The 22162-nt window shown below is 52.4% G+C and overlaps 1 protein-coding gene across 1 annotated transcript in view; it reads left to right on the plus strand.

Moving 5' to 3' along the window:
• The window catches only part of IQSEC1 (IQ motif and Sec7 domain ArfGEF 1), a 376503-nt gene extending 364373 nt beyond the window's left edge, over positions 1-12130 (plus strand). Inside the window, 6 exon segments of the mRNA XM_057311963.1 lie at positions 685-784; positions 3473-3634; positions 4390-4566; positions 10142-10191; positions 11472-11645; positions 11647-12130. Of these exon segments, the coding sequence (XP_057167946.1) occupies positions 685-784; positions 3473-3634; positions 4390-4566; positions 10142-10191; positions 11472-11645; positions 11647-12030 (1047 nt within the window). The 3' untranslated portion in view covers positions 12031-12130.
• The last annotated feature ends 10032 nt before the right edge of the window (positions 12131-22162 follow it).

Consider the following 22162-nt stretch of genomic DNA (forward strand, 5'->3'; position numbering starts at 1 on the left):
CTGCCCACCCCCAGAACTAGTGGACTGAAGGTGGCAGAGAGGGGGTTCCCCAAAGGGAAACTGAGGAGCTCCTGCCCGGAAAAAAAGGTGACCTGGGTGCTGGCCACTGGGGATAAGGATGTCCCTGCATATAGCAGGCGAACCTGTCCTTTGGGTGTCTGTCTCCCGCATGTCACAGGTTTCTTGCTAGAGGCCCTTGTCCCTGATCCCTACTTGAGAGCCAGCTGCTCCTCTCAGATTAGCGAGGTTGGCGTCTGGACCTGTGGGTTTCAAGTCCTTTGTTAAGAGTCCCCGACCTCAAGCAAAGTCACTTCAAACTTCTGAGCCTCCATTTCCTCCTCCGAAATTAATCTTTCAGGCAGTTACAGCGCTCAGGTGGGGTCCTGGGCCTAAGTGCCCGGCCCGGCGCCTTCAGGGTCCTGTGCGATGGCATGCCCGTCACCTCTGTGCTAGTTTGGGGGCGTCATTGCCAGCCAGGATGACACCTGGTACTTGTAGGAACAGAAGCCAGCATCCATGTCAGGATATGCATGGGCACGCAGCCCTTTCCTGCCCCAGAGGCCTCCCTAACATCTGAATTGCTGAAAAGATTCACATTAGGCCCACTTAGAATCCTGAGCTCCCAGAGCTGCACCGGGCAGCGCGGAGTATGTGACTCAAGCCTCTGTCTCCGGCTACCCCCAGGTTACCAAGATCTTCCAGAAAAAGAAGAACTCCGTGACGTACAGCTTCCGACAGTCCTTCTCCCTGTACGGCATGCAGGTCCTGCTCTTCGAGAACCAGTGTAAGTCTGTGCGGGGGGCCTGCTGTGGCCTGGCCACGAGCATGTGCACTGGAGCCCTCGTCCACGCGTGGCCATGCGCCCTGTGGCGGGAGACAGCGTCACAGCTCTCGCCCTGTAGTCAGGAAGCGCTGCGCTCCCCAGTGATCTCCCCTTCTGCCTGGTTCCCAGAGGACAGCACCGCAGGGTGGCTCTCGCACGCATGCCCTTGTTCCCACGTCACCAGTGGAGAGCAGCTTATAGGCCAGGAGTGTGATAAGCGGCAGTAACGGGGAAGCATTTAATAATGTTGTGCATGGTGGCTATCACATTTACTTTTTCTGTTCCTTCTGTTTATGGGTGGTAAGATTTTTTAATTTAGGGCAGAATGCATTTGTGTCAATAAAATGTTGCTGGGAAAAAATCAAGTCAAATGGCATAGGTTAAATGCAGACAGAAGTGAACAAACAGGCTGAAGTCACGCCCGAGGAGGGGATGTAGAGGACAAGCTCTCAGCCCTGAGCGGAGAGCCGGGGTTCGCGTGCTGCTCTTGCTCTTAGCGGCTATGTGGCCTGGCTGGGTAACCTCTCCGGGCTCCATTCCCTTTGTCTATAAAGTGGAGTGATAGCAGTGCCTGCCTCATAGACTCAGCTGAGTCCGTGCGCATGAAGTACTTAGAACAGCTCCTGAAACAGGATTTCTTCTTAGCTGCTATTGGAGAGTCTCCTCCGGGTATGAGTGGGCCATGGGGCCTAGGGATTTTGGGGGGGAGCTGACACCCCCACTGACTTCTTCTTTTGACCTGGTCCTTCTCAGTACCCAAGCCCTTCCCTTTTCCTCTCTCCCTCTTTGCCCCATCCTTGTTGGAGTTCCCTGAGCTGCAGGCTGAGCCAGACCTCCTGAGGGGGGGCGTGGGGGTTTGGCCCTGCTGCCCTGCCCATTCTGAACCAACCCCGGGGGAGGCCTGCGCCCGTGGAGTGTCATGGTGTCTCCAGCAGCAGGGAAGCCCTCGTCCTCTCGGACAGGTTGCCAAACTACCATCTGATCAGCTGGCTATCTGCAGGTCAAGAAAGTACCAGGGGCCTTTGGCTGGGCCATCCCAAACCCCGAGGCCTGAGGGCTTGGATTTGGGGCCCTTTACGCCTTCCCTGTCCTAAAGGGAACGGCACCTGCTGTGCCCCCGAGGAGCCCAGGACGCCGACCCTACCATCTCCCCACCTCCTGCTCTGTCTGCCACACCCCAGGCTGGGAAGCCTGCCTTGCCTTGGTTTCCACCAGGCGGCCCCGGGGAGGATGGTGCTATCCCACATCGTCCTGACCAGCAGGGCCCTCTTGGAAGGAGTGGCGGTGGTCGTGTGCTCACAGCAGTGGGCCCACCAGCCTGAATCCTCAGGCAGAAGCGGCGCCACCATCGTTTTTAGATTCCCAGGGCTTAGCCCTCAGTCCTGGACATAAGGCGCTGGCAGGAGCCCCAGCGCTGACACTGACATTTCTGTGGGACGTGTCTTCATACCACGGTTCTCAGAGTGGAAGCCATGGGTCAGTCCCAGCTCAGTTACTTTATATTCTGTTTATAGATTTATTTTTTAATTCATTGAGCTGATACTTAAATCTTTATGTTAAACTTTTAGTTATTTTCGACTTCTCTTAAAACCTGGGATTTAGGGGCGCCTGGGTGGCACAGCGGTTAAGCGTCTGCCTTCGGCTCAGGGCGTGATCCTGGCGATCTGGGATCGAGCCCCACATCAGGCTCTTCTGCTGGGAGCCTGCTTCTTCCTCTCCCACTCCCCCTGCTTGTGTTCCCTCTCTCGCTGGCTGTCTCTATCTCTGTCGAATAAATAAATAAAATCTTAAAAAAAAACAAAAAACAAAAACCTGGGATTTGGCATTGCTAGGCCCGCATTCCCAGGCAGTGGTCTTGGGCTGCACGCCCCTCTCCTCACTCGCTCTGTTGCCCTGAGGTCTTATGTGGTTTGCTTCCTACGTTTAGGGAACACACTTGGGCCTCTAGGCATTTGAGTTCCCAGCCTTGACCAAGGTCTGAGCAAAAGTGGGATTGGTGCTTGAACCGAGAACCTGTAAACACCCGGTGGCTGATGCTTAATTCCCACTGAGAGAGGTAGTGCCAGGGGACCAAAGCCATAGAGACCCCATGAGCTCAGAGGTGGCACCAGGCAGGTCTGAGCAGAAGGATGCCGCCTCGGCGTGGAGTGCCTTGAGCACGGGGCACCCATGATGCATCCGAGGGGACTGAGGGTCTGGAGGCCATTTGGCAGAGAACAGAGCTCAGCGTACCCTCAGAACTGTCCGAGGTGACCGGATAAGACTCCCCACGCAGCACGGGACACTACCTCTGACTCCTCCTGGACTCCACCCCTGGCCAGTCTCCCCAGCTTCAGGCAGTGACCAAGGACCTTGAATTGAAGGGTCCAGGCTCCATGACCTTCAGGCTGAGGAAGAATGGGGGCCCTGGCCTCGGCCTAGATAAGCCAGATCTGCCCCCGACTTATAGACGGAACAACACGGACCCAGGTCAGGAGATGGGGATTTCCTGGCAGTCCCTGTGCTCTGCTGTGTGGATGCCTTTTCTTCCTGGCTGGACACATCCTCTGAGAGCCTGGCTGTCAGACTTCTTAGTATTTTCTTGAGCAGAAAGGAGATTGCAGAGACCACACAGGGACCCATGCGTTCTTCTCTCCTTCTCCTTTGCAGACTACCCCAATGGCATCCGGCTCACATCTGCTGTCCCCGGAGCAGACATCAAAGTGTTAATAAACTTTAATGCTCCCAATCCTCAAGACCGGAAGAAGTTCACCGATGATCTGCGGGAGTCCATTGCGGAAGTCCAGGAGATGGAGAAGCACAGGATAGAGTGTAAGTTGCAGGCCCCCTGGGGAGGAAGAGCCAGCAGCCCCAGCATCTCTGGGGACTCTGTGAGGCCTCGCCTGTCCTTCCCACAGCCCTGTGACAGGCCAGCCCACCTGCCCTGGGCCAGAGGAGGCGGCAAGGGGAGGGCAGCAGAGGCCTCTCTGTGAGAGCCAGGGCTTCGGCAGCCCAGGCCCATCCTGCCTGTGGGACCACATGGCTTGTCCTACGAGGGTCCTTGTTCCCTGGTCATCCCACGAGACAAGCGTTCCCAGAGTTCTGGAGCTGAGCTCTTTGCACTTTGGTGCGGTTACTATTTGTCTTCCACGTCAGGGCCCAACTGACTGAGGGGTCACAGCCGAGCCCATCCCCTGGGTTCCATCAAAGCTGATTATAATCCCTTCCTCTCCTGGCCCCAAGCCTCGCTCCCTGGAGACACAGGGCAATGCTTAGCCACAGGCCCGGGCCAGTGAGTCTCCTTGTCGGCCCTCAAGCCTGCAAAGTGACTCTTCCCTGCAGACCCCAAGGCCCTTGCCTCTCCAGCCTCCCCTCCAGGATTTCCTTCTGGCTCCCCTTTGTGAAAGACAGCATTCATACCTTCTCTTTCCCAAGACAGCCCTGGGCCCCGACTTCTCCCCGTGCCGGGCAGATGGCACCCGGGCACAATGCCAAGCCTGCACAGAGGGCCCAGTTTCCAGGCCCACCCCGGGCTGTCCCCTCAAGACTGTGCTCCCCTCATCAGTCCCTCGCCCCTTCTATTTCAGCTGAGCTTGAGAAGCAGAAGGGCGTCGTGCGGCCCAGCATGTCCCAGTGCTCCAGCCTCAAAAAGGAGTCAGGCAACGGGACGCTGAGCCGGGCCTGCCTGGACGACAGCTATGCGGGTGGTGAGGGCCTCAAGCGCAGCGCCCTCAGCAGCTCCCTGAGGGACCTCTCGGAAGCGGGTAAGAGGCGGGCCGGGCCCCCCTTCCTAGCCCAGCGCATGCAGGACTCAGACCGGGCCGCTGGGGCACGCATCGTGCGCCAGGAAGGGCATGCAGTGGTGGCCGGTGGCGGCAGGGCTCAGACGGAGCACTTTCCCGTGACCATCCCCAAACCGTAGCAGCATCTGACCACGCAGAGCGGCCGTCCCCTGAAGGCCAGAGGAAACAGGACCCGCTTGTTAAGGCAGGACAGCCAGAAGATTACCCCCATTCTCCCTTTCTCCTTCTAGGGGTTTCGTTTATTCTTTTATTTATTTTCCGGAAACTGCTCTCACACAGAGCGAGCCAGGCCCCGCTGATGGATGTGTCCCTTGTCCTCCGTGCTGCCGCGTCCCTGTGTTTTATGCTGATGAATGAAATGGAGTGAAGCCCTCTAAACTGTGTCTGGAGACCCCTTCTCCCGCTGTCCCTGGTCTTGCTTCCCTCACAGAGGTCTCCCTTCCTGGGACACCCAGGCCCCCATCCAGCCCAGAGGTGGTGGCTGCGGCTGCCCCTGGGATGTCGGCTGCCTGGCAGAACTGTGATTTTTGTTGTTGTTTCTTTGTTTCTGTGTGTGTTTATTTGCTGGCAGCCTCTAAACACCCAAGCAAGCAGCATCTCTTCAAGCCTCCCAGATTTCCCAGGGCAGGGGGTGCGCCGAGAGCATCAGGGAGCCGCTATGGCAGCCCTCACCTGGCCAGGTCCTCTGAGCTGGGGCCAGCCGCCCGTGAGCGTTGCTCCAGCCTGCGTGGCCTGCAACGCTGCCAGAGGAGCGGTGGAGTGACAGCCCCCCGCCCCCCAGTCCTGCCTAGCCGGGCAGCTTCTTCTGGGAGGAGGCTAGGGCTACAGTGGAGCGAAGTTTGCTCCAGGCTCTAGGAGCCTGATTATAGGCCCTGGTTGGTTGGAGAAGACCCCGTCAGGCCGAGATTGGGCCACTACCCTCCCAGGGGCTCACCCAGCCCACCCTGCCTCAGGCACTATCCTGTGGCCAGCTCTGGGCCCTGCTACGAGAGCCTGCCCAGGAACCCATCCCGCCCCGGCCCCACCAGCAGTGCTGCCTCCCCGCGGCTTATTCATTGCCCAGAAATTTCTTTTTTTCTTTTTTGTTTTTTCTTCTCTTTTTTTTTTTTTTTAAGTTGGATTTTTTTCCTTTTGCTTTTTTTGTCTTGTCATATTTTTTTTTTCCATAGTAAAAATCAGAAATCCATTGCCAGCATGAGGGTTAACCCAGAGTTTCTCAACCCCAGCACTCCTGATGTTTAGTGCTGTGGGGGGCTGTCCTGCACACTGCGGGATGTTTAGCAGACCCCTGGCCTCTAGCCACGAGTTGCCAGGAATACCTCCCCCAGTCACAACAGTCAGTAATGCCTCCAGAAATTTCCAGGTCTCCTCTGGTGGGGGGGGAGCCAAAAATCACCCATCGTTGGCAAAACTGCCCTTGGTTGAGAACCACTGGTTTTCCCTATGGCTTGTTAAACCCAGCTGAACATAACTGGGTGGCTCTGGGCCTCTGCAGGCTGGGGGCTGGAGCCTCTGTTTGAGTTTGTGCAGTGGGTAAGCCCTGGCCTCTCTGTTCCCTGACGCAGTGCCCGGAGGGCTGAGGCGTCTTGTCCAGCGCCTCAGGTAACTGTGGCTCTGTTGAAACTGAGGCTCCCACCATGGCCTGCATGGCCCTCATGGCCAGCCACACCTGTTCCAGGTCCTGGGGGTCAGGGAGAGCGGCATGCCCAGGCCCATGGCCACGTGAGAGACAGAGCTCTGAGGTTTGGCTGCTTTCCACTTATTGTTCCTGTTGCCATTGTCATTTGGGCATTCTGAGCTAAGAAAAACTCTAGGGATGGAGTCTTCCCAGGAGACAATGAAAAGAATCGCCAGGGAAGAAAGCCCCCGCTACCCAGGAAGCTTGGAGGGCGAGGCAGGGGGTGTTGGAGTGCTGGCGGCTGCCACGGCCCCAGACTAGGAATGGGCCACCTGGGATCTCTAGAGGGAGACTGGCCGGTGTCGGCAGCCATCCCGGAAGATGCTGGGCTCGGTGGCTGGAGACAAGGAGTTCCATGCCCTGGACTGGGTCGGGGTGCCACTCTCCAGAGGCAGCGTCACTCCACCCACCGTGGCCCCCACCAAGATGAACTTGTGGAGAAGAGGCAAGGCCTCAGGGGCACCGTCTCCCCTCGGGCAAGCTAGCACTCAGCGGTTGACATGTCCCCACTCCGGGAGCAGCTGCCCCGGACCTGCGATCACACATCATCCCAGGAGAAGACACACCTCAGGCCGAGACCTTGGAGACCCTGGAGGCAGTTGCGGTCTGACCCACAAGACCTCCAGGAGCCCCTGACGTTCTGAGAGGTAGAGGGAGGGGCCCGAGCCACGAGGTCCCACCCAATACTCTCCATATGGTCTTCCATCGCCCGGGACCCTGTGTTCATTTCAGTGGCACCAGAGTCCTGCTGGCCTGAGATCAAGGACCTATGAGGACCAGGGACACAGGTGTGACTGGGCCTTAGCCCCTGGCCCAGATCAGTCAAGTCATGGTGGACACTGTGCCCAAGACCCCCACGTTCTCCTGCCCTTCCCAGTCAAGCTACTCAACACCAGTCTCCGGGAAGAGGATGTCTCCCAGAGGCCATAGGACCCACCTGCCCCTGTTATTGCTCTGGGGCTTAGCTGGAGACCTGCCATGTCCTGTACCAAGGCAGCCCTCTCAGGGGAGAGTTGGGGGCTCCTGGTGACCAGTGTCCAAAGCAGCATCGGCTCAGCCACCAGCATTGTTAAGGGCCACAGGGTGAGACCCTGGGTCGAGAGCCCTTGCTGCATCCTGTGCCAACACTAAGAAGCAAGGGAAGGCTGTGAAGAGCCATGCTGGGAGCCGCTTCTGGATACGGTTCCCGATCCTGGCCCTGGTTGGCCTGGCAGGGCCTGATCTGGCTCTAGCAGAGGCGCTGGGTGGGGTGGGGCTCCCCTGTGGCTGGTGCAAGATCCCAAGAGAGAGGGAGGGCACCTGGAGTCCGGTGCAGGTGAGGGATAGCGTGGATGCATGGGTGAGAGCCACTGCCCGGGCGCACTTCACCTCCATTAGTACGTAGTGTGTGCCTGTGTGCACACCCCAGACACGGGTCTACAGTGAGCGGGTGTCTGTGGGGTGTGCCTGTGAGTAAGGGGCTCTGGGACCTGGACTGCGGAGAGCTCCTGTAGGGATACCCCACATCTCATGCCGATTTCAGAAGTTGAAAAGATGAGTTCTAAGAAGCTTAACATCACACAAAGACATCCAAGATAAAACTGTCCAAACGCCTGGCCCACACGGGGCAGGAGGAGGAGCAGAAAGAGGGTTTTGTTCTGCTTCAGACCAGATACCATATGGAGCCCTCAAACCTAGCTCCAGGCCTGGCTTAAGTCCCACGGGGAGAAGCAGGCCAGCTGGAAGACGTTGCTGGGCACTGGCAGGGGGGCGGCGATGGGCTGGCCTTCCCGTGTCCCTGGTTTTCAGTCAGGGCAGTCCTCTAGGCCTAGAGGGGCTAGAGAACTGACTTTAAAATCCCGAAGACAGCAGAGACCTGACTCTTGGCATTTCGGCATGGTGCCACGATATCCCGAGTGTCTGATGCTCATGTCCAGCCCACTCGGAAGAAGGGGCATGCCCATTTCACAGATGCAGAAACCGAGGTAAAGAATCGAAGGAGCACCAGGTGGAGTCACCTCTCCAGCCAAAGGGCCTCCTCTTGCTCTGTGTCTCTGGACCACTGCATTGAGACAAAAAGCAGGAAGGGAAGAAGGTCAGCCCCTCTTCTCATACCAGCTGAAAGATGAGGATACATGACCGTCATCTTTTTTCCAGCTGGGAATAAGGGCCACATCCTATTTGGTTCTCCCTGGTCCTCAGAAACTGGTAGAAAACCCTCTTGCTTAATCTTCTATGTGGCCCTGTCCTGAGCGAGCTCTGAGGCCCTCTCAGCTTGCTCCCAGAGTCAAGCAAGCTCCCAGCTGGAACTCAGGTTTGGGGGTTAGCAGACAAAGCAAAGGGACCAGCTGTCCCCCGAGTCTGCTGTTGTATGCCCAGGATCAAGGCTGTGTCCCAGACACAGTGGCCAGAGCAGCACCGGCTCAGCCTCCAGCATTGTTAAGGGCCACAGGGCAAGACCTTGGGTCGAGAGCCCTTGCTGCGTCCTGTGCCGACACTGAGAAGCAGCGGAAGCTGTGAAGAGCCATGCTGGCCCCTTCCAGACATGGTTCCTGATTCTGGCCCTGGCTGTCTCTAGGAGCCAGTACGCTCGGATGCCATGGTGAGACCTGAAGGACCCACAGACCCATTCTCTCCACCCAGCACATGGCCAGGGTGTGGGCCACAGAGAGGTAGCAATCTTTCCATCTTCCAGGCTCCTAGGCTCGGCCTGCGTTCAGCTCAGAAGGCAGCATGGCCAAGCTTCCCAGCCCCAGGGGTGGACAGGCAGACCTGGGCGTGAATCCTGCTTGCTGTGGCAATTGGACCAGTCAGGCCACCAACCAGAGCGTCCGTCTCCTCCTTGGCATGGGTGGCTGTCCTTCATTGCCATGGGGCTTGACTGAGAACAAACGTGCTCGGCTTATGGCCAGAGCTGCACAGATGGAAGCCTACAGAACATCAAGTGGGAGGCCCCTCCTCTGTTCCCTCTTCCCATCTTCCTTCCTGAGAGCCGGTCGGAGACCAGACCCCAAAGCTTGGGCACCCACCATTCCTGCCAGCCTCAGCGTCCTGCAGAAATCCATGGAGACGGCCTCCGGAGGGACCGTGGAGGCCAGGACCCTGGGCATCCAGAAGCAAGAAGACACAGCCTTCCTCTGACATAGTCAACGTATATTGAGCGCCTATTATGCGCCATGTGTTGGGAATATTACAAAACCTTGGCAGGGAGCACTGACAACTGAGGGAATGCTTGTAGCATCCCAGGGCGTGGTGCCCCCAGAAGGGAAGCAGGACCCTGGGCCCTCCCAGCAGCCCCTGACCCTGTCTCCTGCCCCTGGCCAGGGCACTGCACAAACCAAACAGACTCCAGAGGCACAGGCACATTTGAGCCACCCAGGAGGAAAAGACAGGACACCAGTTTAGTTTCCTCCTAACCATCAACCGCACCCTGCCTGCGAGGGGGGCGATGTATATGTGTGTACGAACATGCATATACATACGTATATGAAATCCACGGAACGTCAGGGCTGTGCAGGACCACGTTTTGTTTGTTTTGAGCCATCGGAGAAGCTGCCCCTGTCCCGTCATCCCCTGTTGGGGGACGTCCCCACCCGTGCACGTGCCTCAGCCCACCCGGAGGCACTGCGTCCCCCCAACAGACCGCCAGTCTAGGAGAAGGGGTGTGAAGTTGGGGCTGTCTGAAAAAGAATTTATTTTTTCTTTAAACCCCCCCCCTTTTTTTTTAACTCATTACTGCCCTGCCGCCGGCTTCCGTGCGGAGCCTGTCCTCCGACCCCCACCCGGCCCGCGCGGCGCTGGCGGCGGCTCAGGGTCCGCGGCGGCGGCGGCCCGGCCTCGTGTCCGTGTCTAACCTCTGGTATTGCATGTTCTGGGCAGGGAAGCGAGGGCGTCGCAGCAGTGCGGGATCGCTAGAGAGCAATGTGGAAGTAAGTAGGAAGCACCTACGTCCAGCCGGCTTTCGTGTGTTGCCTCCCCAATCCTTGGTTTATATCTGTTGTCCTTTTTTTTTCTCGTTTTCGTTTTGTTTTGCTCTTCCTCCCTTACTGCACAGAGGCGCAGACACGCCCCGACCCCATGCCTGCAGCAGCCCCAAGTGCATGCCAGCTTCTCCCGCCTAGAATCGTCCATGCCTCTCACCGCTTGTTGGGGCCGGACCCGTGGGGGGGTGGTTCTGGATTCTGTGTTTTAGTTCCTGCTTAACCCTGTCCCCGGTGGCCCCGAGCATGGTTAACATCCCAGCTTCCCGGCACTCCCCCACCCAGCCCCGGGGTCCTCGCCTGCCGGCACTGTAGGGCGGGAGGCACCGCCGCCAGGCGCCCATGCACACTCCACCCACGCTGTCCTGGGGGGGGGTTGCCGATCTCTTGACTTCCATGCTCCGCCATCCCCATCGCTTCCTTCCTGGAGTTTCGATTGCTGTGTGTCTGCAGTCAGGGCACCGTGGCCTTGCGCAGCTAGCTCGGGGGAGGAGAGCCGTGAGAGAAAGAAAAACTCAGTGTGGATTTCATGAGATTTCATTCATCTTCCAGCCATCTCGATATTACCGTTCACATCTTAACCTCAGCTTGCAGACCTTTTTGTTTCCTTCTTTTTCCTTGTTTGGTTTGCAGTAGGTAGCTGCAGTGAAATGCCTAGGCAGCCCCCCACCCAGAACAAGGTTCCCCAGAGCCCCTCCTGCCCCTACCGCTAGCTTCCCAGAAACCTCGGGGCCCACGCAGGCAGAGCAAATGCCCTCGCACCCGTGGAGAAGACCCAGGAGAACATAGGGTGCAATCTCAGCAGGAACGGGGTCCTTCATGCACACCAGCCCACCCCAGTCCACTCCGCACACGCCGCTCACAGGCACTCCCAGGCCAGTCATTCTGATCCGAAAGCTCAGGCCGCCTTCCGTGTCAGGATGAGAGCAGAAGTCACACTTGTGCTGCTGCTGCTGCTTTGACCAGACAGGAGGGCCCCTCGTGCCCTACCCCATCCCCACGTCTCTCAGTGGAAGGCCACTTCCGAGTCCCTGCCGGCCCCTAGTAGCATGAGTGGAGGTGAGACTAACCCAGCCTCACCCAGCCCCGCCCTCTGCAGCCAGTGAGTTGAACTAAGGCTTAGCAGTCAGTGGGTGAACTTTTTACATTTAAAAAAAAAAAAAAAAAATCATTCTGACATAAGTGCTTTAAGGTCTTTTAATTTTGATTTCTATGAATTTCCTTTTTAGGGGTCCATCATTAGCAGTCCTCACATGCGCCGGAGAACAACATCAACACGAGAGTGTCCATCTCGCCCACACCAGACTATGCCTAATTCATCCTCCCTCCTGGGCTCCTTATTTGGGAGTAAGAGAGGGAAGCCCCCTCCCCAGGCCCACCCGCCCTCAGCCCCTCCACAGCCACCCCCCCCACCCACCGGGCCTGCCCCACCCGCAGCACTCTGTGGTCAGCCATCACCAGGGGCCTGTCGAGGGCCCGCCGCAAGCCCAGGTGCATGGGCACCACACCCAGTACTGCCACATGCAGCAGAACCCGCCCCCCTACCACCACCACCACCACTACCATCCCCCCCAGCACATCCAGCACGCACACCAGTACCACCACGGCCCCCACGGGGGGCACCCGCCCTACGGGGCCCATGTGCACAGCCACCCACCGCTGCCCTCGGCCCATGCCGGCCACCCGAGCCACCCGGGCCACGCGGCACACCACCACGGGCAGCCCCCCGCCCCGCCGCCCCCCACCAGCAGCAAGGCCAAACCCAGCGGCATCAGCACAATTGTGTAGACAGCCTGGGCGGGGTCCCAGACTCCCTGGAACAACTGCACACCACACAGAGTCATGCCCAGGGGCGGCCAGCCTCAGACCAGACCCAGGGCACTTCTGTTTCCACCTCTCCCCTCTGCTCCCCACGGCCTGGATGGAGCCCCCTGAGCCCATGGGGCTTGCGTTGTAGGGAACAAAGCTCCCGATCGCACTTAGCGTGGGCGTCCCGGGTTCCATCCACTTCAACCCCAGGGGTGGGCCTCGGCCACCATCAGCCTTGAAAACGGTGCCACCGGCCACGTAGATGTTGAACTGCCCCCCACCCCAAAGCAGCCCTCAGCTCTGCTCCCTAATTGTACACGCATATGAAAACCCAGCCTAGGAAAAGAAGAAACGAGACACAAAAACCAGAGACAGAGCAAAACAAAACAAAAAAGACCCCCAAACTTGCTGCATTTATTGCTCTTTTATTGACAATGGGCAAAAAATTAAGTAGACCTGATATGGTTGATGAAAATAACGTAAGTAAACTTTATATAATATAAATATATAAATATATAAATATATATATATATACTGTATAGGTAGTATTTGTGTGTGAAAGGAAACGTCTCAGTCCACAAAATTAGCAATATAGACTTTACAAGGAGCTCCACTTACCTGATAGGAAGACAGTACCTTACATGAATGTGTGAGCGAGAGTAAACCAAAAACGTAAATGCTAGGAACAAATTCAGATACTTCCATATTTTCGTAAAAAGAGAAGTCCCTAGGACTGGCTAAAATCTTTACGCGATCATTACTAACTGTGCCAAGTAACATAGCATCTAACTGTTTAAAAAGTCCAATATTGCTTTGTATAAATCCTTATTTTATTAACAGAAAACTATCATAAGTACTCAGTATTATAACTGCTCTGTTATTTCAGGTAAGCAAATAGATAAAATGCAGTAAACTCTACCGTAGCAACTCGGGACAACTAGTTAGGAGCTGGTTGTCTGAGGATATTGGTTACACAGATTCTTAGACACTTTAATGGCTGCGATAACTGTGAATTTCCATGATCCATATTTCTTTTATATGCATATGATTTAATGCACACTCATTCAGAGTCCTCCGAGGGGGCACCCATCCACGGCAGAAGTGTCCATCTCCAACATGAAAACGGCCAGCTCCCATCCTCGTCTCCCCAGCACCATAACTTAACCATCTTGTCTCCAACCGCAACAGCACGAGCCCCCGAGCGAGTTTCCAGCGGGGAACCGCTCTGAGCCCGAAGGCTGATGCGAGCATGTAGCCACCCAGGGCGGTGTGTGTGTTTCCCGTCTTGTTTTCTGAGTGGTAGCCGTGATCGTGATTCCATGTGGCCATGTGCTAGCCCAACCCCCCGTGTCATCACCGTGGCCCCCCTGACCCCGGCCGACGAGTGCCCGCCCTCGCCAGCGAAGCCCCCGCTGCCTTCTCATGGTCCAGTTAGCTGCCAGGGCATCACATGACTCTCAGCTGTGCTCTTGTCGCTTCCGTGTTGTGGTGACACCATCCGCTCCCCCGGGGCCGGGCGCCGCACGCGTCCGGTTCTGTGACCGAGTCACCCACGGGCCGTACTTTGTAGTTTCAGCCTTTCGAGCCACTGCAGCCGCCAGTGCTGTGCTCCTAAGCCGTGGGACCCGAGGACTGCCCCACGGCCCCTGCCCCTGCGGAGAGCCCTTTCAGAAAGGGCGAAGCTAGTGCGGGACTCTGCGGGCCGCGGGCTCCGCGCTCCGTGGATGGCGTGGCGCGCCGTGGCAGACGGCAGGACGACCGAGGGGAGCCCACCTGGCCGGCCAGCCGGGGCAGGGGTCCTGCCCGTTTCCCTCCCCACCCACCCCTTTGTCATATCATCAAGGCCACCATACCAGCAAATCTGCAAAGCAAGCACTTTGTTAATCTCCACAGAAAGCAAATACAGCAATCTAGAGTTTAGCCTTTTTTTTTTTTTTTTTTTTTTGGAAGAAGTGTGACTTTAACCTGCCCACCTTTATCTTCCCATCGGTGTCGTGTTTCTCTCCCGGGCATCTGCCCGGAAGGAGAGAAGGAAGGAGCACGGGTGTGTCTGATTTGGTCCAGGCCAGGCTGGCGGGAGGCTCCCCGCTCCCGCTGGCTCCTAAATTCTTTGGTTTTCCTGCAGAGTCAGGCTCCCCGAGGCATTCTCTGTCTTGCAGTTTCAAGGATGTTGTTCTGACCAGGAAAAGTCGAATTGTACCGCATGCCACCCGGCGTCAGTCGTGCGAGGCCACACTCTATGTATTGTGTATTTGCGGACTATATCAGTGTTACTGTTGACAAATAGTTGAAGTAAAGTGATAACGTATGAGATATGTCGGCTTTTCTTCACCCTCTGTACCAATAGTAGAGCCTAACTGTAAACTCGAGGTTGTTCCAGAAAAGATACAGGCTGTTTGGCACCAGATTGCCCTTTCCGAAGGGACGACCACTCATGAAAAAGAACAGATGGCAAAGCCAGTGATGGCGGGGGGGCTCTGTCCATCGCCGTCCTTTGTGCTCCCCGGGCCGTTCAGAACCCTCCCCTCCAAAGCTGCCTTCTGTGTGTCTTGGAGCTTTGTTGGGGTGTCACAGGGCCGGATCTAGCGAAAGGGGGCTTCTTGAACAAATTGTTTCTCCCCATGTTTCCAACTTCACACTGTGTCGGGCTCAGGTCAGTGGGGTTGCCTCACTCTTTGTGTTGTAGTTACAAGCTTATCATGGGAAGTGCTTCCAGAAGGTACCTTGTTCTATTAAGGAGGCTGGAGCCATGCTGCCCAAGTCTCGTTTGGGCAGCAAAAGCTTCTGACAAATTGCTCTGCGCCCCCCTCCCTAGTGTTGCTTTCACGGGACTGTTCTTTCTAGACCCCAGCCTGCCACAGAGTCGCAGCTGTGGGGGCCTGTCGTCCACCCCCCAACCCGGGACAGGCGGCAGGAGGCTGAGCACTGCGGGCTGTGTGTGTCATCCTTCGCCACTGTCAGGACACACTTGGGACGTTTTTCTCAAGTCGCACAAATTGTTCCAATTAAACAGCAATTTCTGACAGGATCAGGAGACCCGTAGCAGAAGCAGCTGATAGCATCACAAAAATCTTTTCTGGGACAACAATTAAATCATGTATTTGTATTTTTTTTAAGTTTACAAATGAATTGTACAACAATGTAAAAATAAAGTTCATCCTAATATGATGTGCACATCTTGCTTAAAAATGTCTTCAGTCACCCAGTGTAGAGCGATTTTTCCATCCCGCGCTGCATGCAGCAGAAGCCTCTTGTTTTCCTTTAAAATGAGCTGCAAAGACAGTCAGCAGACACTTCAACATGACCCTAGGTGTTGACTCAGCCTTCCGTACGAGGCTGTGTCTACAGGTAAGCATGCATCTTACGGTTCCGTTGTAAAATATCACCCTTCCTGCCCGGAAACGGAGTGATTCTGTAACAACAATAACCAAGGCAACCGAGCGCGAAGCAAATCGGTGTGAAGTGGGGGTGGTGAAAAGGGACAGGCGGGAGGAGCCGTGTACCCCTTACCCGGCGGGCGTGCACCTTAGCCTAAGGGCGGCCACATCGAGGTCCCACGCGGGACCGTCTCCTCCTGGGAACTGTCGTTCACCTTCTAGTTGTTTTAAACGATTAGCATCAGGTCTTGAATGCAGACCGTTCGCAGACGTCGAGAGACACCTCGCTCCCAAGAGGCCCGGCACCCGCTGTGTAACTTTGGGCAGGAAAGGAGTGCTTGTGTTTTAATGTGCATTCTGTTTGTGAGTAATAACGGACTCTATTGATGTAAAACCATAGCTGTGATCATGTGGAGAAATCAAATAAATCCTTTCAAACTCTCGGGTTTTTACTTTTTCTGAAAAGCCCTGCTGTTTCCCTGTGGACACCGAGAGCTCTCCAGTGGAGCGCTTGGCCCCATCCTTGTCCTGACCATGGGGGGGCAGTCGCTTTCCTGGAAGACCCAGGACTGACTTTAATCGGGTGCTGCCGTAAGACTTAAAGGTACGCGTCACAGCATAGGCACGGATGCAAGTTTTCAAAGGGATTTAAAATTTCTGGCAACTTCCAACAAACTTGGTGGTTCCATTGAGCGAGAGAGGAGCTGGCTTCTTTGGAGTGTTGAGGTGAACTGGGAATGCCGTGGGGACAGCCAGTCCCCAGATGCTGGAGGAGAGATGATTTTACGAGGTCAAAGCAGCCCGTGTTTCCATGCGATGGTGAATGCCATGTGCAGAAACCAGGAAGGTGAGTTCTGGTTCGCCTGTGAGAACATGATGGGCTGGTACGATTTCTCCTTTCCCGGAACCAAATTCAGCGCCAGAGAATACTGCCTTCGGGTTTCCATCTTGTACCGTAAATTGAAGTGAAACTGGTAGATCTAATGCGTGGAACACAACAGAGGTAAATTTTAGTGACCAAAATGAGTTGTGGCCCACCCCTCATAGAGAAGTGACTTGGGATCCGAAGAGGTTCTCAGATTTCTGCCGCTGGGCAGCCATTCCTTTTCCAGGCCACTCCAAGGCCCTTCAGGAGTGTGAAGCTGGTTATTGAAATTCCCCGAAACACTTTGCTGTAGTTTTGGGTCTGAGTCCGCACGGGCTGCACTCACCGGCCGCTTGGTGTAGGGGAGCTGCTAAGCCAGCGGATGGAAGTGCCGATTCTCTGGGTTTTGCCTTTGTCTCCCCCACCAGACTGTGAGCTCCTTGGGGGCGAGGGCTGCATCCGATCCGCTTCTCTGTGTCCGGTGACCAGCACAGGACTGGTCTGGTCAAAATGCATCTGAAAATGAACTGATGGTTGCAAGGGGGAGGCGGGAGGGCCCAGCAAACCCACTGGCCGATCTTAGCTTGTGCGAATCACCACCACCATCAAAAATTTATGGCAGCCTGTTTGCCCGGCCCTTTGGTACCCTTGACATTGAAAAGTCTGGCTGGGGACACACATGACACAGCCAGACTTCCACAAGAGTGGTTCACACTGGCCATTTCCAGCCCCCACGTGCTGCACGTTTTTAGCCCTCGTTTTTTTTTATTTTAATGTTTTTTTATTATGTTATGTTAGTCACCATACAGTACATCCCCGGTTTCCGATGTAAGGCTCGATGATTCATTAGTTGCGTATAACACCCAGAGCACCATGCAATACGTGCCCTCCTTACTACCCATCACCAGCCTATCCCATTCCACCCCCTCCCCTCTGAGGCCCTCAGTTTGTTTCTCATAGTCCATAGTCTCTCATGCTTCATTCCCCCTTCTGATTACCCCCCCTTTCTTTATCCCTTTCTTCTCCTACTGATCTCCTAGTTCTTATGTTCCATAGATGAGTGAAACCATATGATAGTTGTCTTTCTCTGCTTGACTTATTTCACTTAGCATTATCTCCTCCAGTCCCGTCCATGTTGCAGCAAATGTTGAGAAATCGTTCTTTCTGATAGCTGAGTAATATTCCATTGTATATATGGACCACAACTTCTTAATCCAGTCATCTGTTGAAGGGCATCTCCGTTCCTTCCACGATTTAGCTATTGTGGACAGTGCTGCTATGAACATTGGGGTGCATAGGGCCCTTCTCTTCACTACGTCTGTATCTTTGGGGTAAATACCCAGTAGTGCAATGGCTGGGTCATAGGGTAGCTCAATTTTTAACTTTTTAAGGGGCCTCCACACTGTTTTCCAGAGTGGCTGTACCAACTTGCATTCCCACCAACAATGTAGGAGGGAATCCCCTTTCTCCACATCCTCTCCAGCAATTGTTGTTTCTTGCCTTGTCTATTTTTGCCATTCTAACTGGAGTAAGGTGGTATCTTAGTGTGGCTTTGATTTGAATTTCCCTGATGGCTAATGATTTTGAACATTTTTTCACGTGTCTGTTAGCCATTTGTATGTCCTCATTGGAAAAGTGTCTGTTCATATCTTCTGCCCATTTTATGATTTGTTTATTTGTTTCTCGTGTATTGAGTTTGAGAAGTTCTTTGTAGATCTTGGATACCAGTCTTTTATTTGTAGTATCATTTGCAAATATATTCTCCCATTCTGTGGGCTGCCTTTTAGTTTTTTTGACTGTTTCCTTGGCTGTGCAGAAGCTTTTTATCTTGATGAAGTCCCACAAGTTCATTTTATCTTTTGTTTCTCTTGCCTTTGGAGATGTGTCATGAAAAAGTTTGCTTTGGCCGATGTCGTAGAGGTTGCTGCCTATGTTCTCCTCTAGGATTTTGATGGATTCCTGTCTCACATCGAGGTCTTTCATCCATTTGGAGTTTATTTTTGTGTATGGTGTGAGAGAGTGGTCAAGTTTCATTCTTTTGCATGTAGCTGTCCAATGTTCCCAGCACCATTTATTGAAGAGACTGTCTTTTTCCCACCGGATGTTTTTTCCTGCTTTATCAAAGATTAGTTGCCCAAAGAGCAGAGGGTCCATTTCTGGGTTCTCTGTTCTGTTCCATTGGTCTATGTGTCTGTTTTTGTGCCAGTACCATGCTGTCTTTGTGATCACAGCTTTGTAGTACAGCTTGAAATCCGGCATTGTGATGCCCCCGGCTTTGTTTTTCCTTTTCAACAGTTCCTTGGCGATTCGGGGCCTTTTCTGGTTCCATACAAATGTGAGGACTACTTGTTCCAGTTCTTTGAAAAATGTCATCGGTATTTTGATCGGGATAGCATTGAAAGTGTAGACTGCTCTGGGTAGCATGGACATTTTAACTATGTTAATTCTTCCGATCCATGAGCATGGAATATTTTTCCATCTTTTTGTGTCTTCCTCAATGTCTTTCAAGAGTGATTTATAGTTTCTAGAATATAGATCCTTTACGTCTCTGGTTAAGTTAATTCCAAGGTAACGTATGGTTTTTGGTGCTATCATAAATGGGATGGTTTCCCTAATTTCTCTTTCTTCAGTCTCATCGTTCGTGTATAGAAATGCAACTGATTTCTGAGCATTGATTTTGTGTCCCGCCACATTACTGAATTGCTCTATAACTTCTAATAGTTTGGGAGTGGATTCTTTTGGGTTTTCCATATAGAGTATCGTGTCATCTGCAAAGAGAGACAGTTTGACTTCTTCTTTGCCAATTTGGATACCTTTTATCCCTTTTTGTTGTCTGATTGCTGTTGCAAGGACTTCTAGTACTATGTTGAATAATAGTGGCGAGAGTGGGCATCCTTGTCGTGTTCCTGATCTTAAGGCAAAGGCTTCCAGCTTTTCCCCATTGAGAATGATATTTGCTGTAGGCTTTTCATAGATGGTTTTTATGAGATTGAGGAATGTACCCTCTATCCCTACACTCTGAAGGGTTTTAATCAGGAAAGGATGCTGTATTTTGTCAAATGCTTTTTCTGCATCTGTTGAGAGAATCATATGATTTTTGAATGTTTCTTTCTGGATAAAATCTAAAACACTGATAAATTTGCGAATGTTGAACCACCCTTGCATCCCAGGGATGAATCCCACTTGGTCATGATGGATAATCCTTTTAATGTACTGTTGGATTCTATTAGCCAGGATCTTGTTGAGGATTTTGGCGTCCATGTTCATTAGGGAAATAGGTCTGTAATTCTCCTTTTTGATGGGGTCTTTGCCTGGTTTGGGGATCAAGGTAATATTGGCCTCATAGAATGAGTTTGGTAGCTTTCCTTCTGTTTCTATTTTTTGAAATAGCTTTAGGAGAATAGGTATTATTTCTTCTTTGAATGTTTGGTAGAATTCCCCAGGAAAACCGTCCGGGCCTGGAATTTTGTTTTTTGGAAGGTTGTTTATCACTGACTCAATCTCTTCATAATTAATTGGCCTGTTTAAAAAATCAATTTCTTCCTGTTTCAGGCTTGGTAGTTTATAGGTTTCCAGAAAGGCCTCCATCTCTTCCAGAATGCTTAATTTATTGGCATAGAGCTGTTGATAAAAGTTTCTAATAATCCTTCCAATTTCATTGGTGTTGGTTGTGACCTCTCCTTTTTCATTCATAATTTTACTAATTTGGGTCCTTTCTCTATTCTTTTGGATAAGTCTTGCCAGTGGTCTGTCAATTTTATTAATTCTTTCAGAGAACCAGCTTCTAGTTCTGTTGATCTGCTCTACTGTACTCCTGGTTTCTAATTCATTGATTTCTGCTCTAATCTTGGTCAACGGCTTCCTCGTGCGTGGATTAGGCATGTCCCTCTGTTGCTGTTCCAGCTTCTTGAGGTGAGAATATAAAAACTGCATTTTAGATTTTTCTATTCTTTTGAGTGAGGCTTGAATGGCTGTGTATTTCCCCCTTAGGACCGCCTTTGCAGTATCCCATAGGTTTTGGACCGTTGTGTTTTCATTCTTGTTGGTCTCCATAAATTGTTTAAATTGATTTTTGATTTCCTGGTTTATCAAATCATTCTTGAGCAGGATGGTTCTTAGTCTCCAAGTGTTTGAGTTTCTTCCAAATTTTTCCTTGTGGTTGAGTTCCAATTTCAAAGCGTTGTGGTCTGAGAATATGCAGGGAATAATTTCAGTCTTTTGGTATCAGTTGAGACCTGTTTTGTGACCCAGAACATGGTCTATTCTTGAGAATGTTCCATGGGCATTAGAATAGAATGAGTATTCTTTGGTTCTGGGGTGTAGTGTTCTATATATATCTATGAGGTCCAGCTCGTTGAGTATGGCATTCAAAGCCCTTGTTGCTTTGTCGATTTTCTGCATGGGTGCTCTGTCTATTTCTGATAGTGGAGTGTTGAGGTCCCCTACTATTAACGTATTTTTATCTATATGTCTCTTTATTCTGGTTAAGAGTTGGCTTGTGTATCTTGCTGCTCCCCTGCTGGAGGCATAGATATTTATAATTGTCATATCCACTTGTTGGATACATCCTTTAAGAATAATATAGTGCCCTTCTGTGTCTCTAACTATAGTCTTTAGTTTAAAATCCAATCTGTCTGATACGAGAGTTGCTACCCCAGCTTTCTTTTGAGGTCCACTGGCGTGAAAGATGGTATTTCATCCCTTTACTTTCAGTCTGAATGTATCTTTATGTTCAAAATGAGTCTCTTGTAGACAGCAAATGGATGGGTTATGTCTTTTTATCCAATCTGCAATCCTGTGGCACTTTATGGGAGCATTTAGGCCATTCACATTGAGACTAAATATTGAGACATATGATTTTAATGATGCCATGTTGCCAGTAAAGTCTTTGTTTCTATAGATTGTGACTTTCTGTTCTGTATCACTCTTGGGGCCTTTTTACCTTTATAGAACCCCCCTTAATATCTCCTGTAGGGCTGGTTTCATGGTTACAAAATTGGTCAATGACTGGCGATTCTGGAAGGTCTTTATTTCTCCATCAATTCTGAATGACAGCCTTGCTGGATAAAGGATCCTTGGCTGCATGTTTTTCTCTGAAAGAGCTTTAGAAATGCCCCCCCCCCAACCCTTTCTCTCATTCCAGGTCTGTGTAGACAGGTCTGACGTAATTCTGATACCTTTGCCTTGGTACATGAGAAATTTCTTTGCCCTGGCCGCTTTCAATACTGTATCCTTGGATCTAATATTTGCGAATTGCACTATGACGTGATGTGGTGTAGGTTTGTCGTGGTTGAGCTTGGGAGGGGTCCTCTCTGCCTCTTGGACACGAATGTTTGTTTCCCTTGCTAGATTAGGGAAGTTTTCAGCTACAATTTGTTCAAATATCTCTTCTAGACCTCTGTTTTTCTCCACCCCCTCGGGGATGCGGATGATTCTGGCATTGGAACGTTTCATTGAGTCAGTAATCTCCCGTAACCTACATTCCTGAGCGTGGATTTTTTTAAGTCCAGCTTCTATTTTCGCTTTCTCTTCTACTAACCCATCCTCCAATTTGCTAATACATTCCTCTGCCTCATTCACCCTGGCCGTCAGAGCCTCTAGTTTTGACTGCATTTGGCTCATAGAATTTTTAATTTCTGCCAGATTCACTCTCATTTCCACCCTTAGAGATTCTATATTCTCATTAACATTTTCGTTAATACTTTTTTCAAGTCTACACATCATCTTGACCATTGTTACTCTGAATTCCATTTCTGATAATTTGGTTATATCCATATCCATTAGTTGTGTGGCAGAGGCCACAGACTCATTGTCTTTTCTTTGCTGGGGGGATTTCTCCTTCTCGTCATTCTGATGAGGAGAGGTTGCG

This window comes from Ursus arctos, unplaced genomic scaffold, assembly GCF_023065955.2.
Source record: "Ursus arctos isolate Adak ecotype North America unplaced genomic scaffold, UrsArc2.0 scaffold_14, whole genome shotgun sequence".
Classification (NCBI taxonomy): Eukaryota; Metazoa; Chordata; class Mammalia; order Carnivora; family Ursidae; genus Ursus; species Ursus arctos.